The sequence below is a fragment of the Penicillium atrosanguineum genome (genome assembly GCF_028827265.1).
Source record: "Penicillium atrosanguineum strain IBT 20685 chromosome Unknown utg000001l_segment0_segment0, whole genome shotgun sequence".
NCBI classification, from domain to species: domain Eukaryota; kingdom Fungi; phylum Ascomycota; class Eurotiomycetes; order Eurotiales; family Aspergillaceae; genus Penicillium; species Penicillium atrosanguineum.
Window position 1 is genome coordinate 2,493,697 of NW_026623133.1, and position 21,247 is coordinate 2,514,943.

At 51.9% G+C, this 21,247-nt stretch overlaps 5 protein-coding genes across 5 annotated transcripts; 1 reads left to right on the forward strand and 4 right to left on the reverse strand.

Annotated features, from left to right (window-relative positions):
* Window positions 1–84: 84 nt before the first annotated feature.
* Window positions 85–8,026, reverse strand: N7443_000968 (type I polyketide synthase; the record flags this gene model as incomplete). Its single annotated transcript, XM_056881024.1, has 6 exons — window positions 85–978; window positions 1,032–1,352; window positions 1,406–6,069; window positions 6,123–6,660; window positions 6,710–7,235; window positions 7,293–8,026. The coding sequence occupies 6 exons, from the start codon at window positions 8,024–8,026 to the stop codon at window positions 85–87; spliced, it is 7,677 nt and encodes a 2,558-aa protein (XP_056746262.1).
* Window positions 8,027–8,786: 760 nt separating this feature from the next.
* N7443_000969 (uncharacterized protein) lies at window positions 8,787–9,657 on the forward strand (the record flags this gene model as incomplete). The annotated part of the gene is made up of 3 exons (XM_056881025.1): window positions 8,787–8,828; window positions 8,883–8,901; window positions 8,972–9,657. 3 exons carry the CDS (start codon window positions 8,787–8,789, stop codon window positions 9,655–9,657), a joined length of 747 nt encoding a protein of 248 aa, XP_056746263.1.
* Window positions 9,658–9,866: 209 nt separating this feature from the next.
* N7443_000970 (uncharacterized protein) lies at window positions 9,867–10,603 on the reverse strand (the record flags this gene model as incomplete). Its single annotated transcript, XM_056881026.1, has 2 exons — window positions 9,867–10,148; window positions 10,205–10,603. Coding segments are annotated over 2 exons (681 nt in total), but the record flags the coding sequence as incomplete, so codon positions are not given.
* Window positions 10,604–11,218: 615 nt separating this feature from the next.
* Window positions 11,219–12,115, reverse strand: N7443_000971 (p24 family protein; the record flags this gene model as incomplete). Its single annotated transcript, XM_056881027.1, has 4 exons — window positions 11,219–11,236; window positions 11,315–11,502; window positions 11,568–11,775; window positions 11,918–12,115. 4 exons carry the CDS (start codon window positions 12,113–12,115, stop codon window positions 11,219–11,221), a joined length of 612 nt encoding a protein of 203 aa, XP_056746265.1.
* A 1,429-nt stretch (window positions 12,116–13,544) lies between these two features.
* On the reverse strand, window positions 13,545–21,183 carry N7443_000972 (putative myosin class II heavy chain (MHC); the record flags this gene model as incomplete). The annotated part of the gene is made up of 2 exons (XM_056881028.1): window positions 13,545–20,191; window positions 21,147–21,183. The coding sequence occupies 2 exons, from the start codon at window positions 21,181–21,183 to the stop codon at window positions 13,545–13,547; spliced, it is 6,684 nt and encodes a 2,227-aa protein (XP_056746266.1).
* Window positions 21,184–21,247: the final 64 nt, after the last annotated feature.

The window sequence follows — 21,247 nt, forward strand, 5'->3', positions numbered from 1 at the left end:
GTGCTATAAAAATCAAATACAAAAGAAACGTTTCAAGTGAAAAGAGTGAATGTATCCCCGAACTATTCAATACCCGAGCAATTATTATTCTTGCTTCACCTCAACATCAAGACCCCATTCTGTCTTCAAATCCGGAGTAAGAATTCCCGATTTCCGTAGAATAAGACCAGAAAGCGTTGGCATAGAGTCACTGGTGAGAATCTCCAAAATCTGCAGATTCGCTTCCAATTCACGCGTAATCCAGTTACGGATCTCAATTGCGACTAGCGAGTCCAAGCCATACACGGAAATCGGTGATGCAGGGTCCATCTCTTCGGCGGGACGCATAAGAATACTAGATATTTTCTGCATGAACGAAGTCACAACAATGTTCTCGGCGGCTTCACGGGTGCGGCATTGTCTGATTGCGGTTGCGGGAGAGATATCGCTGCCAGATTGGGCGGCATCGGGGGTGTCTGCGCCGGCAAGGGTAGATACGCGGAGAAGGTGGGAGAGCTTGGTGTCGTTAACCCAGAAGGGCTGCTCTGCCGCTGGTGTTGTCTTGACTCCGTTCATGCCGACGACGCAGTGGCCGTCGCAGGTTTCGCGCATTTCTTTGCGAATGGCTGCGGCGACAAGACCGCGGATTTCATTTGCGTCGACGGATTCTGTTCCCAGTTGAGAGGTGATTTGCTCACGCTTCTTCTCGTCTGATAGGTACCCAATTCCTCGGACAACAGGGAGATCGATTGTGGTGAATGGGATTTTGGCAACTTCGGGGTATTGAACAAGTGCTGCCATGAACGTTCCACTTGCTGCGTAAGGGGATTGGCCCATGTTACCCACGAAACTGGCAGCCGAGGAAAGGTTGACGAAGAAGTCCAGGTTATCGCTATTGTTTGTGTTTTGAAGGGTGCGTTGCAGGTTCCAGATACCGTGGACTCGGGGCCTCATGACTGTTTCGTAGTCCTCGAAAGTGAGTTTCTCGAAGAGAGTGTCCTATAATTTCGTGAGATTATGTCTATGCTCGCATCAGTAATTTCAAAACTTACTCGAAGAACCATAGCACCATAGACAACACCCCGAACAGGTGGCATCCGTGTGAGGATAGGCCCCAGAGCCTGTTCCACGCTCTCCTGGCTGGAGATGTCTGAGCGGCAAATCTCCACTGTGGCGCCATTTTGGGTGAGCTCGTGAATGGTTTTCTGAGCCAGCTCAGTGGAAGCGCCGCTTCTTGAAACCAAAACAAGATGCTTAGCTCCCTTGGATGGCATCCAGCTAGCAATATCAAGACCAATACCACTTGTTCCACCTACGATAATATAGGTCGCGTCCGGACTGAGCAGCTTCTCTTCCTTCCTTGCTGGATGAACCTGCAATTCTCGTAAGCAAAAGTCCCTTCACTCTGATGAGTAATATCACATACCTTGACCATGGAGTCATCAGTCATCTCAGCAACCATTTTACCAATAACAGTTCCACTTTGCAGGGCGCGGAAACCAGTCTCAACCTGGGAGATGGGAAGAGTCGTTACAGGCCAGCGCCTCTGAGCATTGGTATCGATAAAGACGTTGAACGCATTGCGCATGAGCCGCTTCGTCAATTTGGGGCGCTTCTCACGCACAATACCCAAATCCACCGAAGCAAATGAGACGTTCTGGTTGAAGTGGGACATTTCCAAGCGAGAGTTCTGGCTGATGTCTCGCTTTCCAAGCTCGATAAAGCGACCGAATGGAGCAATACATTCAAAAGTCGCTTGTAAAGCGTCCCCACTAAGCGAGTTGAGAGCTACATCAACGCCTTCTCCTCCAGTGGCATGGCGGATTCCCTGAACGAATGAAGTGTCACGACTGAAGAATATTTCGTCTTCTTTGAGCTGGTAGGTCTCCATTAAGAACTTCTTCTTCTCCACGCTTCCAACCGTGGCGTAGATCTTAGCGCCGACGCTTTGGGCGATGATAATAGCGGCCTGACCAACGCCTCCAGCAGCAGCGTGGATGAGCACACTCTCGCCTGCCTCCAACTGGCCGAGGTCAATCAGCGAGTAGTAGGCAGTACAGAAAACAGCAGGAATTGATGCGGCGATGGAGAATGACATGTCGTAAGGAATGACCCAAGCGCAAGATGCCGGGCAGCGAGTGTACGTAGCAAGGGAGCCCGGTGACATGGCGGATACACGATCTCCAGTGGAGAAGGTTGTAACGGCAGATCCCACTTTTGTAACAATACCACTGCACTCTTGTCCCAGCTTATCGCCCCGTAGCTGGCCCATCGCCATCAAGACATCTCGGAAGTTGAGGCCAGTGCAGCAGACTCTGATCTCGAGGTAGTCTTCTGGCAGAGGATCATTGCAAACAGAATCATCCGTGAAGTACAGCTCATCAAGCACACGACCGTGGCCAGCGGTGAGTCTAAGCGGTCGCTCGATTTGCTTAAATTTCTGAAGCTGAGGTGGCGCATCCGGTGTAGTTTCCAATTGAACACTGAGATTAAGTGCGTGGTTGTCGACAAGGCGAGGAACGGAAACATGGCCATTACGAACAACAAACTCGAAGTCGCCATGCATCAACTGGGACTTCTGACAGTAGACCCCATTGAATACATGCAGCATGTGCTGGACAGCCTCGGCATCCGACATGCTCTCCTTCTCTCCCAAGTCGAGAGTAGCGAATTGCAGTCCAGTCTCCGATCTCACCGTGCGAGCAAGGCCAATTACCATGTTGACGCCCAGGGACTGCGGATCCGACTTCGAATGTCTGACAGGCCAGAGCAAGCCTCTTGCTTGACCAACCAAACGTTGGAAGGCTTGGTATTTCTCTGGGGTAAGATCAGCCAAGACCAACTGGTCCAAGCCACCAAGGAAAATACACCATTTGCCAGTCAAATCGGCTGAGTCTAGACCGGAGACGGTCTTGGGAACAACACCAGTTGACTCCTTGAGGCCTGCTTCAAGACTGAGGGTAGAAAGACAGCCGAGAGAGTCGTTGCTAATCACAACGATATCTCCTGGGTTCCTCGGGCCGCTCTTGATGGGGTTGGCCGTCGTCATCATCAAGCAACCAGCTTGATGAGAGGCACCGGGGAACTCTTCGATACAAAGGTCAACGCCGGAGAAATCGTTTGCCTTCATCACCTTGTTCCATCCCTCCGTGGTGAGAAGAGGTCCGCTCTGGCGAACATCCTCGCTGGCCAGCCACCATCCGGGGAGAAGGGCGAATGGGAAGTGTCTAGGACGGGAGCAAGTCTCCTCGATCAACATGATCTTACCACCAGGCTTCATCAGAGCGCGGATGTTTGCCATGGTCTGGTTAATATCGGATGTAGCGTGAAGAACATTGCAAGCAACAATAACGTCGTAACTACCAAGTTTGAATCCTTGCTCGGTGGGATGGGTAGAGACATCCAGAACCTGGTAAGTCATAAGATGACCCCAGTTGTCGAACTTGATCTTGGCCTTCTCGAAAAATCCAGGAGAGATATCGGTATAAGTATAATGTCCAAAGCGAGGAGTTGAACCAGCCTCATGTCCCCCAAGCGTCTGCAAAATAGGCAAAGTAGCACCGCCAGTACCAGCGCCAATTTCCAAAATATTCATCTCGGGATTCTGGTGAGCCATCTTGTCGATACAGACGGATGCATTACTGTAGGATTCACGGACTCCGTCAAGGTCTTGGTAATATCCGCCGAGCATATCATCCTCAAGCAGCATCGCCAAGGCATCAACCTTGCCACGGAGAATCTCAGGAAGCCTCTCGCCAATAACGCAAGTGACCTTGCCAGCTCCGTTCATGTTCCTTGTTTGTTCCACAACTTCGCTAGACAAGTCATCGACAATGCCTGCCTCCTGACAACTATGTTGGGCCCAACGGTAAAATTTCTGATGGTGAGGCTCAAAGGAAGACAGCTCTGACTCAGAAACAGAACGGAGCATTTGCCGAAGCCAGTATTCAGCAACTGAATCTACCAGGTGCATTCTCTCATTCCCTTTTCCATCACCAACCTGGGCTCGTGGGAGTTCTCGATAGCTGTTCTCCGAGAGGAAGTCAAAGCAGGGCTCCCAGTGAAGCTTGTAACAAATCTGGTCAGGGCTCTTGTCTTTGGAGCCCATAATATCATTTGAAATCGGGACCAGAGTTATTCCTTCGATATCAATGAGCGCGCAAGACGGGTCATCGGGATTGGTAGCAATGATGCGATTGTCCACCGGCATGCTTGCAGACTCCGCTCTTGTCTCTTGACCATAGAGCTGCAACTTGGCGCCGGCACCAAGATTTTGATCTAGACATAAAGAGACATGCTTGACATGCGAGGGCACATGGGTTACCTGCGGTCCCGGCTGGCCGTAGCCCCGAAGAGCCCACATCATTTGAGAGCAAAGATCCAAAGTAACAGGGTGCACCAAGTGGGCTGTTTCGTATTCGTTCGGCATGCAGCCTTTGGTGTCCGGAACGCAAACGGTGCCCATTGCCTGGCGACCAGTGCTGACAGAGATATTGGAAAGGTTGCGGAAGAGTGGGCCATAGTTAACACCACCACTGGCGATATTTTCGTAGAAGAAATCACTGTCTACTGGGGTGTTGCATGAAGCACGCATCTCGGTGGTGTCCTTAATCAGCTCCGATGAAATGTTCGCTTGGTGTTGCCTTCCATTGACGGCATTCGCGTCTTTGGTTTCGGACACCATAACAAAACCACTGCAGTGCTCATCCCATCCACGGCCTTCGGCCCAAGAGAATACCTTGAACTCGTGCCAGCCGAGAATAGATTTTCCAGGAGCATCAGCTCGGACTGGACGCAGACTAAGCATTGTCTCTACCGTTGAATTATCCGGGATGGGAAGAACACGGCTGATAGAGATTTCTCGCAGATCAATCTTTCCTGGGACAAGATGGTGAATGTGGGCCTGTTGAGACATGGCCTCCATTGCCATGGCCAAAAATCCAGTCATTGGATAAACGTTGCTATCATACACCCTGTGTTGACGAATCCAAGGGTGGTCATCTGCACGGATGATATTTCTCCAGCGAGGCTCCAAGTCGATGTTTTCCATGGTGCGCTTGCCGAGAATATCACTTCTTGGGAACTGTTGGTGAAAGAGGTTGTCGCCCAGCCTTGAATTGATCCAATACCGCTCTGTGTGGTTCCACGGATATTTAGGAAGATTGGTCAATAGCTGGGGTTTTCTCGGGACCGTTTCCAGATTAGGGAAGTTGATAGCTTGGAAGTCAAGCTTCATGCCTTGTGTGAAGAGAGTAGCAGCCAGCTGCTGAATGGCTTCATCACCAGGTACCTTGCGTTTAAGCGTATGTGTAAATTGGAGGGTGCGGTTTGGTGCGTGGATGGCGGCAATGTCCTTGGTAGGGCCTTGAAGTGCGTGATGAGGTCCGACTTCAATGATAGTATCAATCTGGCCACCGGGCATGTCAGTTGTCAAGAGACTGCTTACACCCTTCACAAATTCCACGCGAGAGACCAAATTTTCAACCCAGTATGAAGCATCGAGAGTAGCACCTGGGACTAACTTTCCCTTGACAGTCGAGTGGAAAGGAACCTCCGAAACTCGCGGAGCGATCTTGCCGATTAATGACCGATACTGCGGTGCAACTTTGGCCATGTGGTGAGAATGATATGCGACGTCGACGTGCAGCTTTCTGGTGAAGATACCCTCCTTGTCCAACGCCGTTTGGAGATCCCCGATGGCGTCTCTATCTCCGGAGAGTGTGACACTTGATTCACTGTTCACACAGGCGATCACCACCTGTTTTCCTCGCATAGCATCCAGGATTTGCTGGATATCGCCAGCATTGGCGCCGACGGCCAACATGGCTCCCTGGACGGTCTCGTCTTTCATCAAGAGGTTCGCGGCCACACCGCGGCAGTATGCGATACGCACACATTCTTCCAGTGAGAGAACGCCTGCGGCGTATGCTGCCGCAATCTCCCCACTGGAATGGCCAACGACTGCCTTGGGGCGGATACCCCATGAATTCAAAAGGTCCACAAGAGCGAGTTGGATTGCTGTACACGCCGGCTGGCTCATATATGCGGCAGAGATAGAGCTTGCGCTGGGGTCAGCCAGACGCAGCTCATCTTTGGAAATCGTTAGAGACCAATCAGAATTTCTGTCAAGGGAAGAAACCTACCGATTATAGAAAATGTGGCACCCAGAGTCTTCAAGTAGGCGTCCACGGTTTTCATAGTTTGTTGGAAGACAGGGTATGTTTCCAAAAGCTCCTTGCCCATGCCATGGTACTGGGCTCCCTGGCCAGTGAAAACGAACCCAATGGTTGGCTCGCGAGAGGACCGAACTGGCTCTGGATCGTTAGAAATGAAAGTGTTCAGTTCCTTGTGGGAAGTGACCGAAACAGCCAGACGCCAGGGCAGCAAAGTTCGTCGCTGGCCGAGAGTATAGGCCATATTCTCCATCAAGCTGTCAGTGAATATCGGCGGGTTGAGATCAAGATATGCAGCTAGTTGTTTTCCCAGCTTAGAAGCGGCCTGCTTATCACTCCCGGAGACAACGTAGACCCGTCGTGTCAGAGGGTCTGTATTCTCTAGTCCTTCACCATTGTATCGGGAACCACGTTCCATGATGACGTGGGCGTTGGTTCCACCGAATCCAAAGTTGTTTACACTGGCATAAGTTTTACCCCGAGGCCAGGGCATCAACTTGGTAGGGACCTAGTGGATGTTATTACTTATCGTTCTGCTCAATCGTGAAATATCTCACCTTCATGTTCCACTGAGCCATGGGAATCTCGTCGTTGGCCTTCTCAAAGTTGCAATTAGGAAGTACAAATCCTCGCTCCAGCATCAAAGATGTCTTGATCACAGCCACAACGCCACTCGAGCCTTCCAAATGGCCGATATTGGATTTGACAGATCCGACAAGCAGCGGTTGGCGTGGAGTACGGCCTTCTCCGAGGACAGCTTGAAGTGCGGTGGCCTCAAGAGGATCGCCGACTTTGGTACCTGTTCCGTGGGCCTCCACATACCCAACCTGCTTTGGATCAACTCGTGCTTCCTTGTAGACTTGTCGGATCAATGCTTCCTGGGCAGCACCATTAGGCATAGCGATACCTCTGGTGCGACCATCTTGGTTGATACCGCTATTAACAATAACAGAGCGAATGGCGTCGCCGGCGGCTTGGGCATCCTCCAAAGACTTCAATATAATACACCCTGCACCTTCACCGCGGCCAAATCCAGTTCCCCTGTGGTCGAAAGCATACGATTTTCCGGAGTCTGCGAGAAGTCTAGTAGGTGCAAAGTTAGCGCGGAGACATGAGACGAATATCGGAAAATGTCCATACCTGGACCGTGTCATGGACACAAATGCTTCCGGAAGTAGATTGAGATGACAGCCTCCAACTATGGCAATGGAGCATTCACCGTTTTTGATACTCTGTGACGCAATATGCAATGCAGACAAACTCGAAGAGCACGCAGTGTCGATTGTGATGCTAGGACCGTGCAAATCAAAGTAATAAGAAATTCGATTCGACTGCAACGATACCGCTGCTCCAGTCGAAGCATACATTGGGATAGAATCGATATCGCGTGTGTTATTGAACTCGTAGTCGGGGGATGAGGCACCCGCAAACACTCCCACTGTGCTTCCGGCGATTTCGTGATTCGCGATACCAGCATTCTCTAGAGCTTCATAAGTACACTCGAGCATCAACCGCTGTTGTGGATCCATAGAACGAGCCTCTTGGAGGGTAATGTTGAAGAACGGCGCATCGAAAAGTCCGACATCTTCGTCTAGAAAGTGTGCGCCTCGGGCGTTCAGCGAGCCGGGTCGGTCTTGATGAGGGTGATAGAATGCATCGGCGTTGAATCGGCTCTTGGGGACTTCTGACCAGGCATTTCGCCCTCTCGAGCACATGTCCCAGAAATCGTCGGGGGTCGACACTTGGCCGGGTAGACGGCAGGACATGCCGATAATGGCCATCTTCTTCGGAAGATCACCCTTCCCCTCCTCTTCCACCACCGGTTCGCTCTGGAGTACTGGCGAGCCAGACCCATGGGGCGGTTGCAGACGCATCTTGCTGTAAAACTATCGCGTCTAGCTGACTAGCATTCGAGAGAGCTTCGATACTGACGTCGATATCAGAATCCGGCAAAGAGTCAAAGGAGCGAAAGAAAGAGGAATAGACCAAGAAATGACAGGAATTGTTAAAATCTAACGTAGTATGTTCACGAACAAGTCAATGGAGTAAAGAGTTCACTCTTTGAAAGTGGAAGCATAGTCCTGATATCACTTTGTTGTGAAGTACATGCAGCCCTTGCATGACACCCAGGTGCGTGACTGTAGATCTTTCGCTGGTAGAAATCTTCTTACAGGGGGCATCAAGGGCTAGATCGGGTAATGATAGTTGGCTTAGAGGCCCATGCCTTCCATCCTTGATGACGAGGCTAAATAATAATGGCCCCCTCCCACGGGCCACAGGTGCAGAAGGGGAATCCCCCCACCCATTAGTGTACCCTCGGATTGCCTCTAAGGCTGCAGTTCTGAATCAGATCATCGTAGTAAAGCTGCCGCACTGATCGTTTCATTCCTTGGCTGGATCGCTTGTCGCGAGTTATTGTCCGATGTGTTTCAAGGGCCCTTGCTAACGTTAGGGTGCATTCCGACACAGGGGTAAACTCCGACCCTTCCAAGGGATTCCCTGGATTTTAATAGTATGATATCGGATCCGTAGGCGTGGTGAATGGGCTATCACACGCGGTGGATTGTCCGACATTTATTCTCCCGTGTTCGTCGATTCGTTGGCGACAGCGTGCCAGCTCCATACTCCGCTATCATGAGGTTCCTTTGCTTGCCTGGAGGATTTGGCAATGCTGAGGTATGTGGCAATTTCACACTTGGATTGGAACCACTAGAATTGACCATCTCGTAGGTTCTCAAGACGCAGCTCGGTAAGCTGAAGAGTCAACAAGCTATGGTTGTGAAATGCAGACTAACGGAAGCACCTGATGGTGGTTTCAGCTCCATTCTGCGATTCACTGTGCTCGACTGGCGATGCCAGTTTCTTCTTTACCCAGGGACAGAATGAGGTCAAAATCCCCCCGGAGCACGAAGGCTTCTTTGGCCCGCCGCCCAACTTTACCTTTTCCGCAGAGGACGTTCCTGGATCGCTCCGCTTCAACATGGCCGACTTTCCCAAACGCGATACTCCCGAGGAAACAATGACTCGCGCTTTTGATTTGTCTGGTCGCACTACCTTCTCAAACATCCGAGAAGTGGTTGACCGGTTAGTTGGTATTCTGGACAAGGAGGGCGACATTGAAGGAGTCATTGGGTACTCGGAAGGAGCGATGATTGCCGGCTCGCTTCTCTGGGAGGAAGCACGAAGACGCAAGATTTCAGGCCGGGAGCCCCGACTGAAGTGCGCCATTTTTTTCTGTGGTTGGCCACCAATTCATCTGGCAACTGGTCAGCAAGTTATAATTGACGATATCGAGGACGATGAGATCTTCACCGTCCCCACTTTCCATGTTGTGGGTGCAGCCGATCCGTTCCTGGATGCTTCGATGGCGTTGTACAATATGTGCGACCCGGACAGTACGGAGCTGTTTGACCATGGAGGCGGACATATCATACCGCGAGGGAAGCGCACAGTCGATGACCTGACGATTATGGTGCGGAATATGATCGTGGCCGTCTCGGCCTAATGTCTATACTCGAACTGTGCACATGTGCATTAGAGCAGAACATACTTTTTTGTTCCTATATCTTTGATCTACTCTAGTAACGGTCTAGATTCTGCATCGTCTTGATCATCTCCCAATAACCTCTGACTTTGTCCCTGCTGTCCTTGGCTTTTGTCAAATAAACCAGTAAATAAAGACCCAACTAGCCCAAGATCTAAGCATCCACACCAGGAGGACTCTCGTTCCTGGTCATCTAAACGCCCATGCTCTGCTTCTTTCCACCTGCTGCGTGCCCGTTGGACAATTCCAATGACCAAATAAACAACGCCGATCAAGGCGACTGTACTCAACGCGGCAACTGCAGTGCTCAAGAGAGTCGTAGTACTCACACTACACCCAAAAGGCAGTGCCCTCAGCTCCCATCGTTCCTTAGCACCAAGTGGGCAGATATGGGTGGAGCGGAGGGGGGCTAAGATGGGTAGACGAGCCGTATTGGGAACACAGGTGGACGACTAGATCGGGATGGTCAGCTTAACGGTGGCACAGACACGGGCATAGGCATGGGCACGGGCATTAGTGCAATAATGTGGCGATCTCGAGAAGTTGGGAGGGGAAGGATTGAAACACCATTGGAATGCAAGGGATCGGGGATACGAAACAAGGTCAGGGGAGAATGCAATGCGCGGAACAAAAAGAAAGTACTGGAAACTGGAAAGAGAGCCAGATTCCACCAGAATTCCACTAAAAGGTGTGCAGACTGAGAAGTGTGAATGGCGTTACATACAATGGCGCACCAACTGCAGGCCACATCACCTGCCAGGCACGATGAGCAGGACTGTCGGCTCCAGCAGATGTTAAAAAGAGGGTCACTTGTCTCTAAGACATCTCGCAGGCTGTTGCTATGGTGCCCTTGGTTCGCTTGGGCGTCGCTAGGAATCATGTCGAATGCTTGTTTGCTCGGTCTCATGTAAGGTACGGAGGGAGGCGGGGATGTGTGTCGGTTGGTTGAATATCAACACGAGCGCTCCTTGCAGAGCGGGCACGAGGACAAAAGTACGCGGGGCGGGGAGCATATAGAACTGGTCCTTGGAAACCCTAGAGGGAGAGGTTCCTTACAGCCGTGGAGGATGCTACCCGTAGGAAGTGAGGTGGGCTGGGTTAGAACGAGGGAGATGAGGGATCATAACCTGGATATTAATGGGGTCTAACTCGCGGTCTAGAAGCCACATCGATGGTTGGTCAAGAATAGACGCAGTCGGGCGTGTTCCTTTGTGTTCCGGGCTTAGTTGCGAACATAAGCATCTGGCGCCCGACACACAAGTACAGTACGCAAGAAGCCAGGAAAACATAACGTCCTTGCATCTGGGCATTTGGGTCATCCGCTCGCTGGTGATACAGGTATATTAAACTATCAAAGGATGTTTGCATGACTCCATGGCGTGAAAAACATGAAAAAATGCCGTGGAATATCAAGTATCTCCCGAAATCATAGCCGTGGTTTTGTCCCACAAGGCCTGAAACCTGATATCTGGTCGGCAAACAGCGCATTTTGTATATCGGAAAATGGTAAACGGAGAAAAGTTTAAACGACGCGCTTGACCTAGATGTTGCACCACGGATTAGTCTCTGTTCTGAATCTCACCCAAGGCCTAGGGTATCATGTTTGATCAATCCTTACCTCGAAGAATCTCTTCAACCACCACACCTGGAAAACACCCTCGCCAATAACCACTGCCAGCTGGCAGATACTCCACCACTTGACTCGGCCGTTGGTGCTCTCGGCTGTATTCCGGTGCACACGCTCTCGAACAACAATGTATCCCTGCTCGTCCTTGACCTGTGCAAGGGCGTCGGAAAGTTTGCGGACTAAAATCCCCCAATGACCAGATCAGTTTATGACCCTTTAATCTCCGTGGCGACCTCGATCTTACCTTCAGTCTCCAGCGGGTCCTGCGACATCTCGGACTCGGGAACGTAGACAATGCCATGGACGTTGAAAGAGACCTCCTTCGAGTTCGAGGTCCAGCCCTCGTTGCTGAAGCAGTAGTTGTACTTGCCGTCGGCCTGTGCGGTGAACGAGTAGTCTTCGTTGGAGATAGCCTGCTTGTAGTACTGGCGGTTCCTCAGGGGGTCCTCGACCTGTAAATCACTATGTCAGCAGGCCCGATTCACCAGATAATCCCATTGACTGGACTGCGCAATGCTCATGTGCTTCCCCGAGTCAAATCCTCGATCCCGATGCCCGAGGTCAGGGGAGCGCAGAACTGCCCGGCAGACGTACCCAGAAGTCAATCTCGAGGTTACCACTTCCTCCAAACTCGCGGTCGCCGACCTGGAAGGTGACAGTCATCAGATCATCCTTGCGCAGGGTCTCGTGGAAGCATTCGCGGGAGTGAGCCTTCAGCTGGATGGTGTGTGCGATCGTGGCGGAGGCCCACCCGAGCGCGGTGACGAGAAGGGTAGCGGCGGAGAAGCGCATTTTTTGATCTGTATCAAGCTCCTGCTGTTGCTTTGTTCGAATTGGCGGGCAGAGGAGGGTGGTTGGTGATGAGGGGAGTCCGGTTTGGTTCAATGTTGAAGACAACGCGCAAGGTGTCAAGTGGTGACGCTCGGACCACCTGTAAACAGCGGCGAGTGGATGACCTCCGACAATCTGGAACTACATAGACAAGTAACTGGCATCAATAGATTGATATTATTTGCGACCGATGATAAATTACCTATGGCCTTGACTTTGGGTCTCAAATTGTCTGCAGGATTCATCACTTAGTTTCCGTTGGATTTCATGCATCTTAAGCAAAAATATACATCGACATCAGTCAATAAGGCCAAGGCCTTCAACCGTCCAATATTTTACCGTACATAAATATGTAGCGACCCCACTACAACCTTTTAAAATGTTTTAAAGATGGTGGACGGACGGTAAGAGAACCGAATCACATGGAAAATATAGTATGTTTAGGACAATCAACTGTTATGGATGAATTAACTACTCGAGAGGAATAAGTCGAAGGATAGCTAGCCACATGAGTGTCCCTGGGATGATAGTGTAACCTAATTCCGGTACGAAATCACCTGTGACGGCAGCTTATCTTCTCAGCTTATGCTCTAGTATGGCCTCATTTTCCCCTTCCTCTTCACTAAGCCCTTCCTCTGTACCCAACGCCTCGAAAATCGGCCTCCTTGACATGGGCTCCGATGGCGGAGGCTCGGATAGCTGCTCCTTTGTGAGGCTTATTAAATTTGGCAGCTGTGCGGAAATATCGGAGAAGCCATGCTGTGCTGCATCAGCACTCTTTCCAATATATTGTCTGCATATCATAGTTTGGCCATCTAAGTACATTGCTGAGAACTGGGAAACTCACAACAGAACATCTTAGAGAGCTAGTCAAGACATGGTTGTAGATGGCTCGGGAGCTTCTCATTCTTCCAATCTCCTAGATTACCGAAAGCATGGTTTCAGCTGCATTCAAAGACGCAAAGAAGATAATACAATGAATAAAAATTATAAAAAGAGTGTTCAAGTATTAATATGTAGATAAAACGATAGGACATGAAGGTATAGACGGGTTCAATGTACAAGGGATATGGATTCTCCAAAGATCAAAGATTCAAAAAAAGAATGCCAGACATAATCAGCACAGGGCAAGGGTGGTATCAAATCCGAAAGGACATCAAAAAAATCACAGATCTGAGTAAGAAATGTACTATGTATGGGTGTAAAAGAGTGGCAAGAAAGATGAAGATGTAGGTGTAGGTGGTAGATGATAGTGACAAGCGCTGCAAGCAGAAGCAAAATCAGGAACATGGGACACAAGATAACACAGGGTGTCATACTCGGAAGGAAAGCAGGGCGTAATTTTTAGAATAAGACAATCTAAAGAAAAAGTAAATTCAAATCCAGCAGATCACTCTTCGTCTTCGGCGACGGCGGAGATCTGAGGGCCGAATGGGCCGCTGAGATCTCGGGGTGACTCAGAGACCATTCCGTCGACGGTGCTTTCGATGTCGTCCGTGGCGAAGCTGTTGTCTTCATAGTTTGTCGCCTCTGCATCATGGTCGTAGCTGGAGCGGCGGAGGAGTGGAGGGGTCTTGGGTGGCTCGGCGATGAGGGCTTCCTGGCGGACGGAACCTCGTCGAGGAGTCGAGTTGAATCCTCTCAAAGGTCGGCCTTCGGAGTATGAGCGGCCTGAAGCGCTGGCTTGTGTAGCGTTCGGTCGGACGTTGGAGGTCGGCGGAGTCAGGAGTCCCGATAAGAAGGTACCGGCGTTGCTGGACTTAGAAGGGGTTTGCTCTGCTGAGCCTGCACCATTGGAGTTCTCTCTGCTCTTGCGCCAGTTGCCCCAGGCTGCGGCCGCGGCGAGAGGAAGAGCGCGCGGAGAGGCGGCGATATCAGAGATGGAGGGCAACTGGAGGCTTTGGCCAGAGACGGCACGCTCGCGTTCCTGTTGTTGCATCTGCAGGTTGGCCTTCAGACGGATAGCGGCATCACGAACAGCATGCTGGTTGAAGGAAGGCTGCGAAAGGGTCTTGATGATATCCTGCAGATCGTCGATGCGGACACCGAGAAGCTCACGTAGCCAGGTGATCTCAGTGTCTCTCTCCTTGATCTTGTTCGGAGCCTCCTTGTCCACGGACGAAACCTCTTGCTCGAGCTCCTCAATGCGGGTCTCGCGCTGCTGGAGCTGATCTTGAAGGACGAAGATAGACTCGCGCAGGGCCTGTGGAGAGATCTTCTCTGGCTCCTGGGAACCCTTGTTGAAGGACATAGAGGGTGAGCTCGAGTGTGCCGGCGCGGGAGCAGGCACGGGGTAAGCACCACCCTTCTGGGCCGCCTCAGCAGCGGCCCGGGCAGCAGATTGCGCAATCTCGAGCCTCTCCTCGAGGTGCTCCACACGCTCTTGCAAGTGCTTAGCCCTGTCGTCTGCAAGAGCCATGCGCTCCTCCATGTACGCGTCCGCACGCTGGCGATCTTCGGAAGAGTTGTGCAAGGCACGAGCGTGGCGCTCGCGGAGGTCATTAAGGACCCGCTCGTGTGTCTTGCGCTCGTCCTCAAGGGCGGTCTCGCGAGACTCCTTGGCAGTAGCGACGGCAGTGATCTTGGACTCCTTAGCTTCCTCCAGGAGCATTTCGTAGCGCTCCCGGGAAGTATCAGCATCCATCTGAACATTCTCCAATTGGCTCTGGAGACGAATGACTTGAGCCTCCAGTTCAGCACGCACAATGTTAACCTGAACGTTGGACGCTTCCAAATCGGCTTCCATGGAAGTACGGGTACGCTGGATCTCCATTCGGCTGCTCTCGCGGGCTTCATTGAACTCCCGCTCGAAACGAGCTGACGTGAGCGACAGCTCATGGTTCTCGGCACGTAGGTTGGCGATGACCTCTTCCAACCTAGCGTTCTCCTGTTGGGATTGCTCATGGACGAACTTCATCTTGGCAGCCTCGCGTTCTTGCTTTGCAAGTTCAGCGACTTCCTGCTCAAGTTGCTCGCGGAGCTTGACTTCACGGGCGTGAGAGGCAAGCAGTTCGTTATGTTTGGCAGTCTGTTCCTCCTCCTTCCTGCGCCACGAGGCCTGTTCACTAATCACATCGGATGTAAGTGTAACCATATCCGATTGAAGGCGATCGAACTTCTCGCCCAGGTTTTGTCGGGCCACCATGCTGTCCTCAATACGAGTCCTCAGGTGGTCGACAGTCTCATGCAGAGACTTGTTCTCGTCCTTGGCGGTTTCTAATTGACGACGGAAGTGGTCGCTGGAAACCCGGTACTCATCCAGAGTGCCCTCGAGAGCAATGTTTTTCGAGGACAATTCGGCAATAGTGACCTTGAGGGTCTCGCTCTCTTCGGCGAGGGAAGTACTGCGGAACTGCATCTTCTCCAAGTGGGGAATCTTCTCTTCCTTAAATTGGAGGAGGCGAGCCTCGGCGTCTTCCGCAGCCGCACTGTGACGAGCAGCATCCTCCTCGGCGGCCTTCAACAAGTGCTGAAGTTCGGCCAGTGAGTCTTGAGTATCGCGACGAGTCTTGTATTCTTGCTCGGCACGCTCATCGGCCATTCGCAACATGCTCTTGAGACCTTCAATCTGGAGCATCAGACTATCGGCACCGATCTCCTCAGCTTCCGTCAAACGAGGCGTCTGTTGGGCAAATTGCCTCGCCAAAGTCTCTTGTAGGATCTCCTCCATATCGCCAACAGGATCTTGAGCAAGCTTCTTGATAACGAAAGCTTGCAATTCAGCAATACTCTCCTTGAGTTGAGCCATCTCGCCATGACTGGAGTGCTGTGACGAGCGTCCAGGAAGATCAAGTGCTACCAAAGCTTCCATGACAACACTCTGCATCAATTTACGATCGCGCATTTGTCGAGGCGAGCGAGCCCTAACAGATTTATCCTCACGCTCATCGTCATCCTCGTCATCGGCATCGCTGTCTTCGACTTCCGCAGACATGCTACGGCGCCCTTTCCTGCTTGTAGTCTCGTTGGCAATGGAAGCCAAAGTCGCTTGCATCAATGCCATAGAACGCTGCAAGGGAGCAACCTGCTCATAGACAACAGAGTGGACAACATCCTTAGCGCGGTTCTCAGCCCAGGCCTTGTTGGTAATCAACTTCTCGTCTTCGTTGGGATCGAAATCAGTATCCCAAACCTCAATCTCGTCATTTTGGTGGGGTGGGGACTGGAAGGAGAGAGCAGGGGATGAGCCACGGCGAGTGGGAGATTGGAAGCGAGTGATAAGGCCCTTCTGGGCGTTCATTGGAGAGATGAAGCCCTTCTTGGGAGAGGGGCTGGCGTGGCTGCGAACCTCATCGAAATCGAGTCTAGGAATATCAAGCTTGTAGGTCTTCTGACCACCGCCAGGGCTAGGGCTAGGAGCTTCGCTTCTACCCTCTACAGAGCCAAAGCGCTGCTCCTTGGTAGGACCGCCCATAGACTCCGAGAAGTGCTGAGGCGGAAGAGGAGTGTACTGTCTCTCGATGCCAATGTCAGAGCCATCACCATTGAGTTGGTCCATGACAGCATCAATATCTTCAGAGTCTGGGGTTTCATCCCCAGAATCTGAGTTCCACCCCCGATTTTGTTGAGACGCAGCTGGCAGCGGCTTAGGTGGGCTATCAGTAGCAAAGCGAGAGGCCATGAGACCACCTGACTTCTTTTCAGCAGATTTCTGCTGAAGAGGCTCTTCCGCAGCAGGCTGGATCTTGGTGGGCTCCGGCTCGGTCTCCAGCTGCTTCTCAGCAAAGTTGGACGGCTGCACGGTAATTGGAACAAATGCAGGGACTACAGGCTTGAACTCAAATGGCGCGGCTGTGGCCGAGAGCATCGTACTCTTAATGGAGCTCTTCGATTCCTGAGCAGCATGTTTTGAGTCATTCTGAGGAGCAGCCTCTTTAGCAGGCTCCTCGATCATGGGCTTGTGGGCAGAGCCCTCCTGGATCTCATGACTGTGTTCATCCGGAATGGGCGATCCGGCATTGGATTTGTTCCGGTAATCGAACAGTGTCCAAGTGTCAGCTTCACTCAAAGGAGTGCTTCTGCGCTCCAGAGTCTTGTCATCTCCAGGCAAGGCATTCTCCTTGCCCTCAGCGACGGATTGGAGATTGTTGGACGCTTGGGCATTGCCAGCCTCTCCCAGGGGATGGGTTGAAATGCTGTACCGAGCCTCACCCTCAGCGTGGCCAATCCCACGGCGAGCGCGCTTGTGGCGATCTGTGGGAACAGGTCGGCCATTGGCATCATCGTGGACCGTTTGCTCGTTTTCATCTTCGATGGCCTCGTTTTCATCGGGCCGCACGATTGGGATTGCCTTGTTCTCCTTCGTAGGCTTGGATATCTCAGCAATATCAATGTCGCCGAAGATCTTGGCTCGGTTAGCAGGCGGCTGTTCAGAGCTGGCATTCGAGTTGATACTGGCATTCGACTTGATACTGGCAGAAGGGTTGAAGACGGGAGCATCGACATTGAAAGATGCGGAGGAAAACTTGAAGCTGCTGGTGCTCTGTTTGAGAGGATTTTCCAGCGGAGCATTTATACTAGCAGATGGGTTGAAGGCCGAGGCGGCAGGGGCGAAGCCGAAGCCTTGTTGGCCCATTCCACCGAACTGGAACGCGTTTCCACCGAGCTGTGCAGCCTGAGATTCGAAAGAAACAGTCGGGTCAAACTCCTTAGCCTGCACGTTAAGCGACGAAATAGAAAGCTTGGACTGGTGGCCCTGGTAGGAGCCAGAACTGGGTTTCGACTCATGCCATGGTCCTTGATTTGGCATGGCACTTCGGGTATGCGGTGTTCCAGCGAGGCTAGGGTTTGTATCTACATCGGAAACCTCATGCGTGTTCTGCATTTGGTGTCCAAATTGACCGTCGTAGAATTGATGAGGATGTTGAGAGAACGAGGCATGACGAGGCGCGTTTTGAGCCATATGCTGATAATCGTTTTGCGGCTGATAGAAACCATTCTCCTGCTGATGCCTCTCCCACCGATTCTGGATCGAATCGAAGTCCATTCCATGGTGGGCAGCATCGTGATCATCCTCCATATGGTGCTCAACCTGACCCGGCAGACCTCGATACTCGGGATGTGTCATCTGTTCCACGCCTCGCTGGAGAGTTTCACTGAGGTTGTGGCCGTGACCACGAGGAGTTGGGTGAGCGATTTCAACATTCGCATGGAAGTGACCAGGGTCGTTGACCGGAGTGCGGGGAGTCTGGAAAGGAGGAGCATCATGGCCGACAAGTCCAAAGCCAGGATCAAAGCCAGCCTTCTCGAAATCGGGGTAACCCTGCTCATGCATCGGGGAAACGGGAGATAGCATCGAGTTGAAGTTATGGAGTGCCCCGGGGCCAACCGACGAATTGACATGGCGAAGATTGGCCAGGCTCTGTGGGGTCATGGAGCCTTGGGCAGGAGGTGTGGGCTGGAACTGGAACGGATATCCATTCATCAAGTTTTGCTCAATGCCCATAAATGGAGTATGAACGCCGAATGAACCTGGCGAGGCCAAAGATCCCATTCCACCACTTGCATTACTGGCTGACTGACCAAAATGCGGCGAGAAAGTGTGCATTGAGGAGAGTGGGTTGCTTGCTGCAGATGCAGTGGGAATCGGCGGGGATGCCACGAGACCGGGGAATGGTGTTTGTGATGGGTTAATTGATGCCGATGCAGGGGAAGGCGAGTGCTGAGGCTCGGGGTCACCAAAGGAGACACCCAAAGCCCGCAGCTTCTCTTCTTGCAGGTTTGCCACATAAGAGTCCCAAACAGACTTATCCGGGAAGGAGATATGAACCTTTTGGTCCTTGGTTTCTTCGTAGACCTCATACGGATCGGGATACAAAGGTCGGCTTAAACCACCCAGTTCAGTGGGCTCGGAAGAACCATCTGTCTCGCCAATGGTAAATCCGCGAATATCGTAGCCTTCGCTTTCCCAGTTCTTCATCCGCGCTTCAACATCCTCACGGGTCAACAGACGGAAATCAGATTCCTCTGTTCCTCGCTTGTCATCCATGGGAAATTCAATGATACACGCCTTCCCACGCCAGGCCAACTTCTTTCTCCGTCTCGGGATCTGAGTGGCCGATTGGATAAGATCAGAGGCCTGCCTCTGAAGTACATCGGGCTTTTGTGTATCCTCTATTTTAACATTCTCGTCCTCAATAGATGACGGCGGGGGTGGCAGAGGCTTCTCGGCCGGAGAAGTCACCTCGGCGGGAGGCTGTGACTCCTTGGTATCTGACATTGTGTTGTTGGGTGATTCCTTATCGTATGCGAAACCCCAAAAATCCTCCTGGCGCAGAGTTTCTGCGCGCTTATGCAAGTTTTTCTTTGGCTTTGCGCGAGCAGCAGCTCTTCGACCCACAAAGTCGGAAAGCGTCGGTGTTTTGAGAAGGTCGCTTTCGCGGATATCGTCTTCCAGACCAAGCCAGTCGTCAGAGGATTCGTCGACGAGCTGATTCTGGGCAGTGAAAAACGACGGTGCCTCGCTTCCGGAGTCGTCGCTCAGCCAGTTACTGCGCTCGGTGCGTGGTTGACCGGTTAGGTACTGATTGATCCAATCTTGCGTAAAATCCCGAATCGACCTGCCCTCTTGACTACCAACAAGCTCTTCGTTGATGACAACGCTTGATCGCCGGAACTCGGGGTTGTTGGCTACACTGACTGGCGAGCTTTCACGCGATTCGCGATCCGCGCCGGCGTATTGGCTCAGAGTCAAAGAAAGTCGGCGGGTGCTCGGCGCTGCATACGGAGATCCCCAGGCAGTGGTATAGTAGACACTGCTCTCAGCCCTTTTATTGTCCGGTGACGAGATCAGGGATTCACCGGTTCGGTGGGCCGAAAGGAATGGCAGCGGCGGGGGCTCGAGGGTGATACTCCGCGGGGAATGTCGCTGAGAAGGCGAACCAGTATCCGAAGGGCTCGAGTCTCCTGACGGCGGCGAGGACAAGAGCACTGAGGGGGCCAGTCGCGATTCGTCACGTAGGATGCGCGCGTCTTTCGGGTGAAACGGTGAAGAAGAGGCCGAACTGGCGGAAGAGACGGAGGGATCTAGATCTTTGACTCCATCCGATCCGAAATGTTAGCCATGTAAAGGATTTCTCGGAGGGTCTTTTTTTTTTTTTGTGGAGGGGTATTAGATCGAAAGGGGAGGAATGCGCGTGGGAGACGCGGAGGTGTGGAAGTAGATCAAAAGGAGCAACTCAATTCCACACCACCTTCGCATCCCGACAATCCGAGACTTAAAAACGAGGGCAAACTCAATCAAGCTCACCTTCCGTGTCGACTCCTGCAGCAAGCACTTGCTTGCCGCTCCGCTTATCGTCCAGAATGTTGACGCATGGAAATCCAACCGGAATTGCAAATGACCAGACAACCTGGAATCAGGGGCGAACAGGCTGTCAATTGAAAGTCGAGTTCGAATTCCTCCGCCAAGGACCTAGGTGTAAAAGAGAGATATCACAAAGACACCAGAAGCATCACGTACGAGGACACGGGTGCGGAAAGGGGAAAGAAAAGTGCAGGTTATGTCACGTCACGGAGCTGTGTACTGGGTACTTGCTGGAATATGGACGGTGTTAGGGAGACTAGTGTACAGGTACCGTGAACCTAGTCTCAATTACTGCATTACTCATTTTCATTTACCCTCAATTTCTTCCCGAGGCCGTTAGTGTCCTTGAGTTGCCCACATGTAGCTAGCGGTAGGCGCCGATGGATCCCAACTGCCCTTGCCTGCGCAGGTACCCCGGGCATTGGCTTCTTGACCGCCACAGTGGATGCAGTCTCTGGTTTTCTAACCTCCTTGCTCGGTCTCCCGTACATGCACATATTTCATCGGTCTCATGCAACGGTCTCATCCATCTCGATCTCGGCCTAAGATTAACCGTCTAAAGTAAACAAGCTCGCGTGGTTCGTTAAGTCAAGTTTGGTTGGATTCAGGGGTAGACGAACCGTGGTTTGCGCCCGTATTTACCGTACCCCGTCTCGATGACATAATCACGTAATCCCACGCGTCGACGTGTCGAGCTCTGATTCAATTTCTTGGACCATGCCATTTGTACGCTCCTGACCAGTCATACTAGGACTACCTTACTCGGTCAGGTAGGACACATGTGTGTA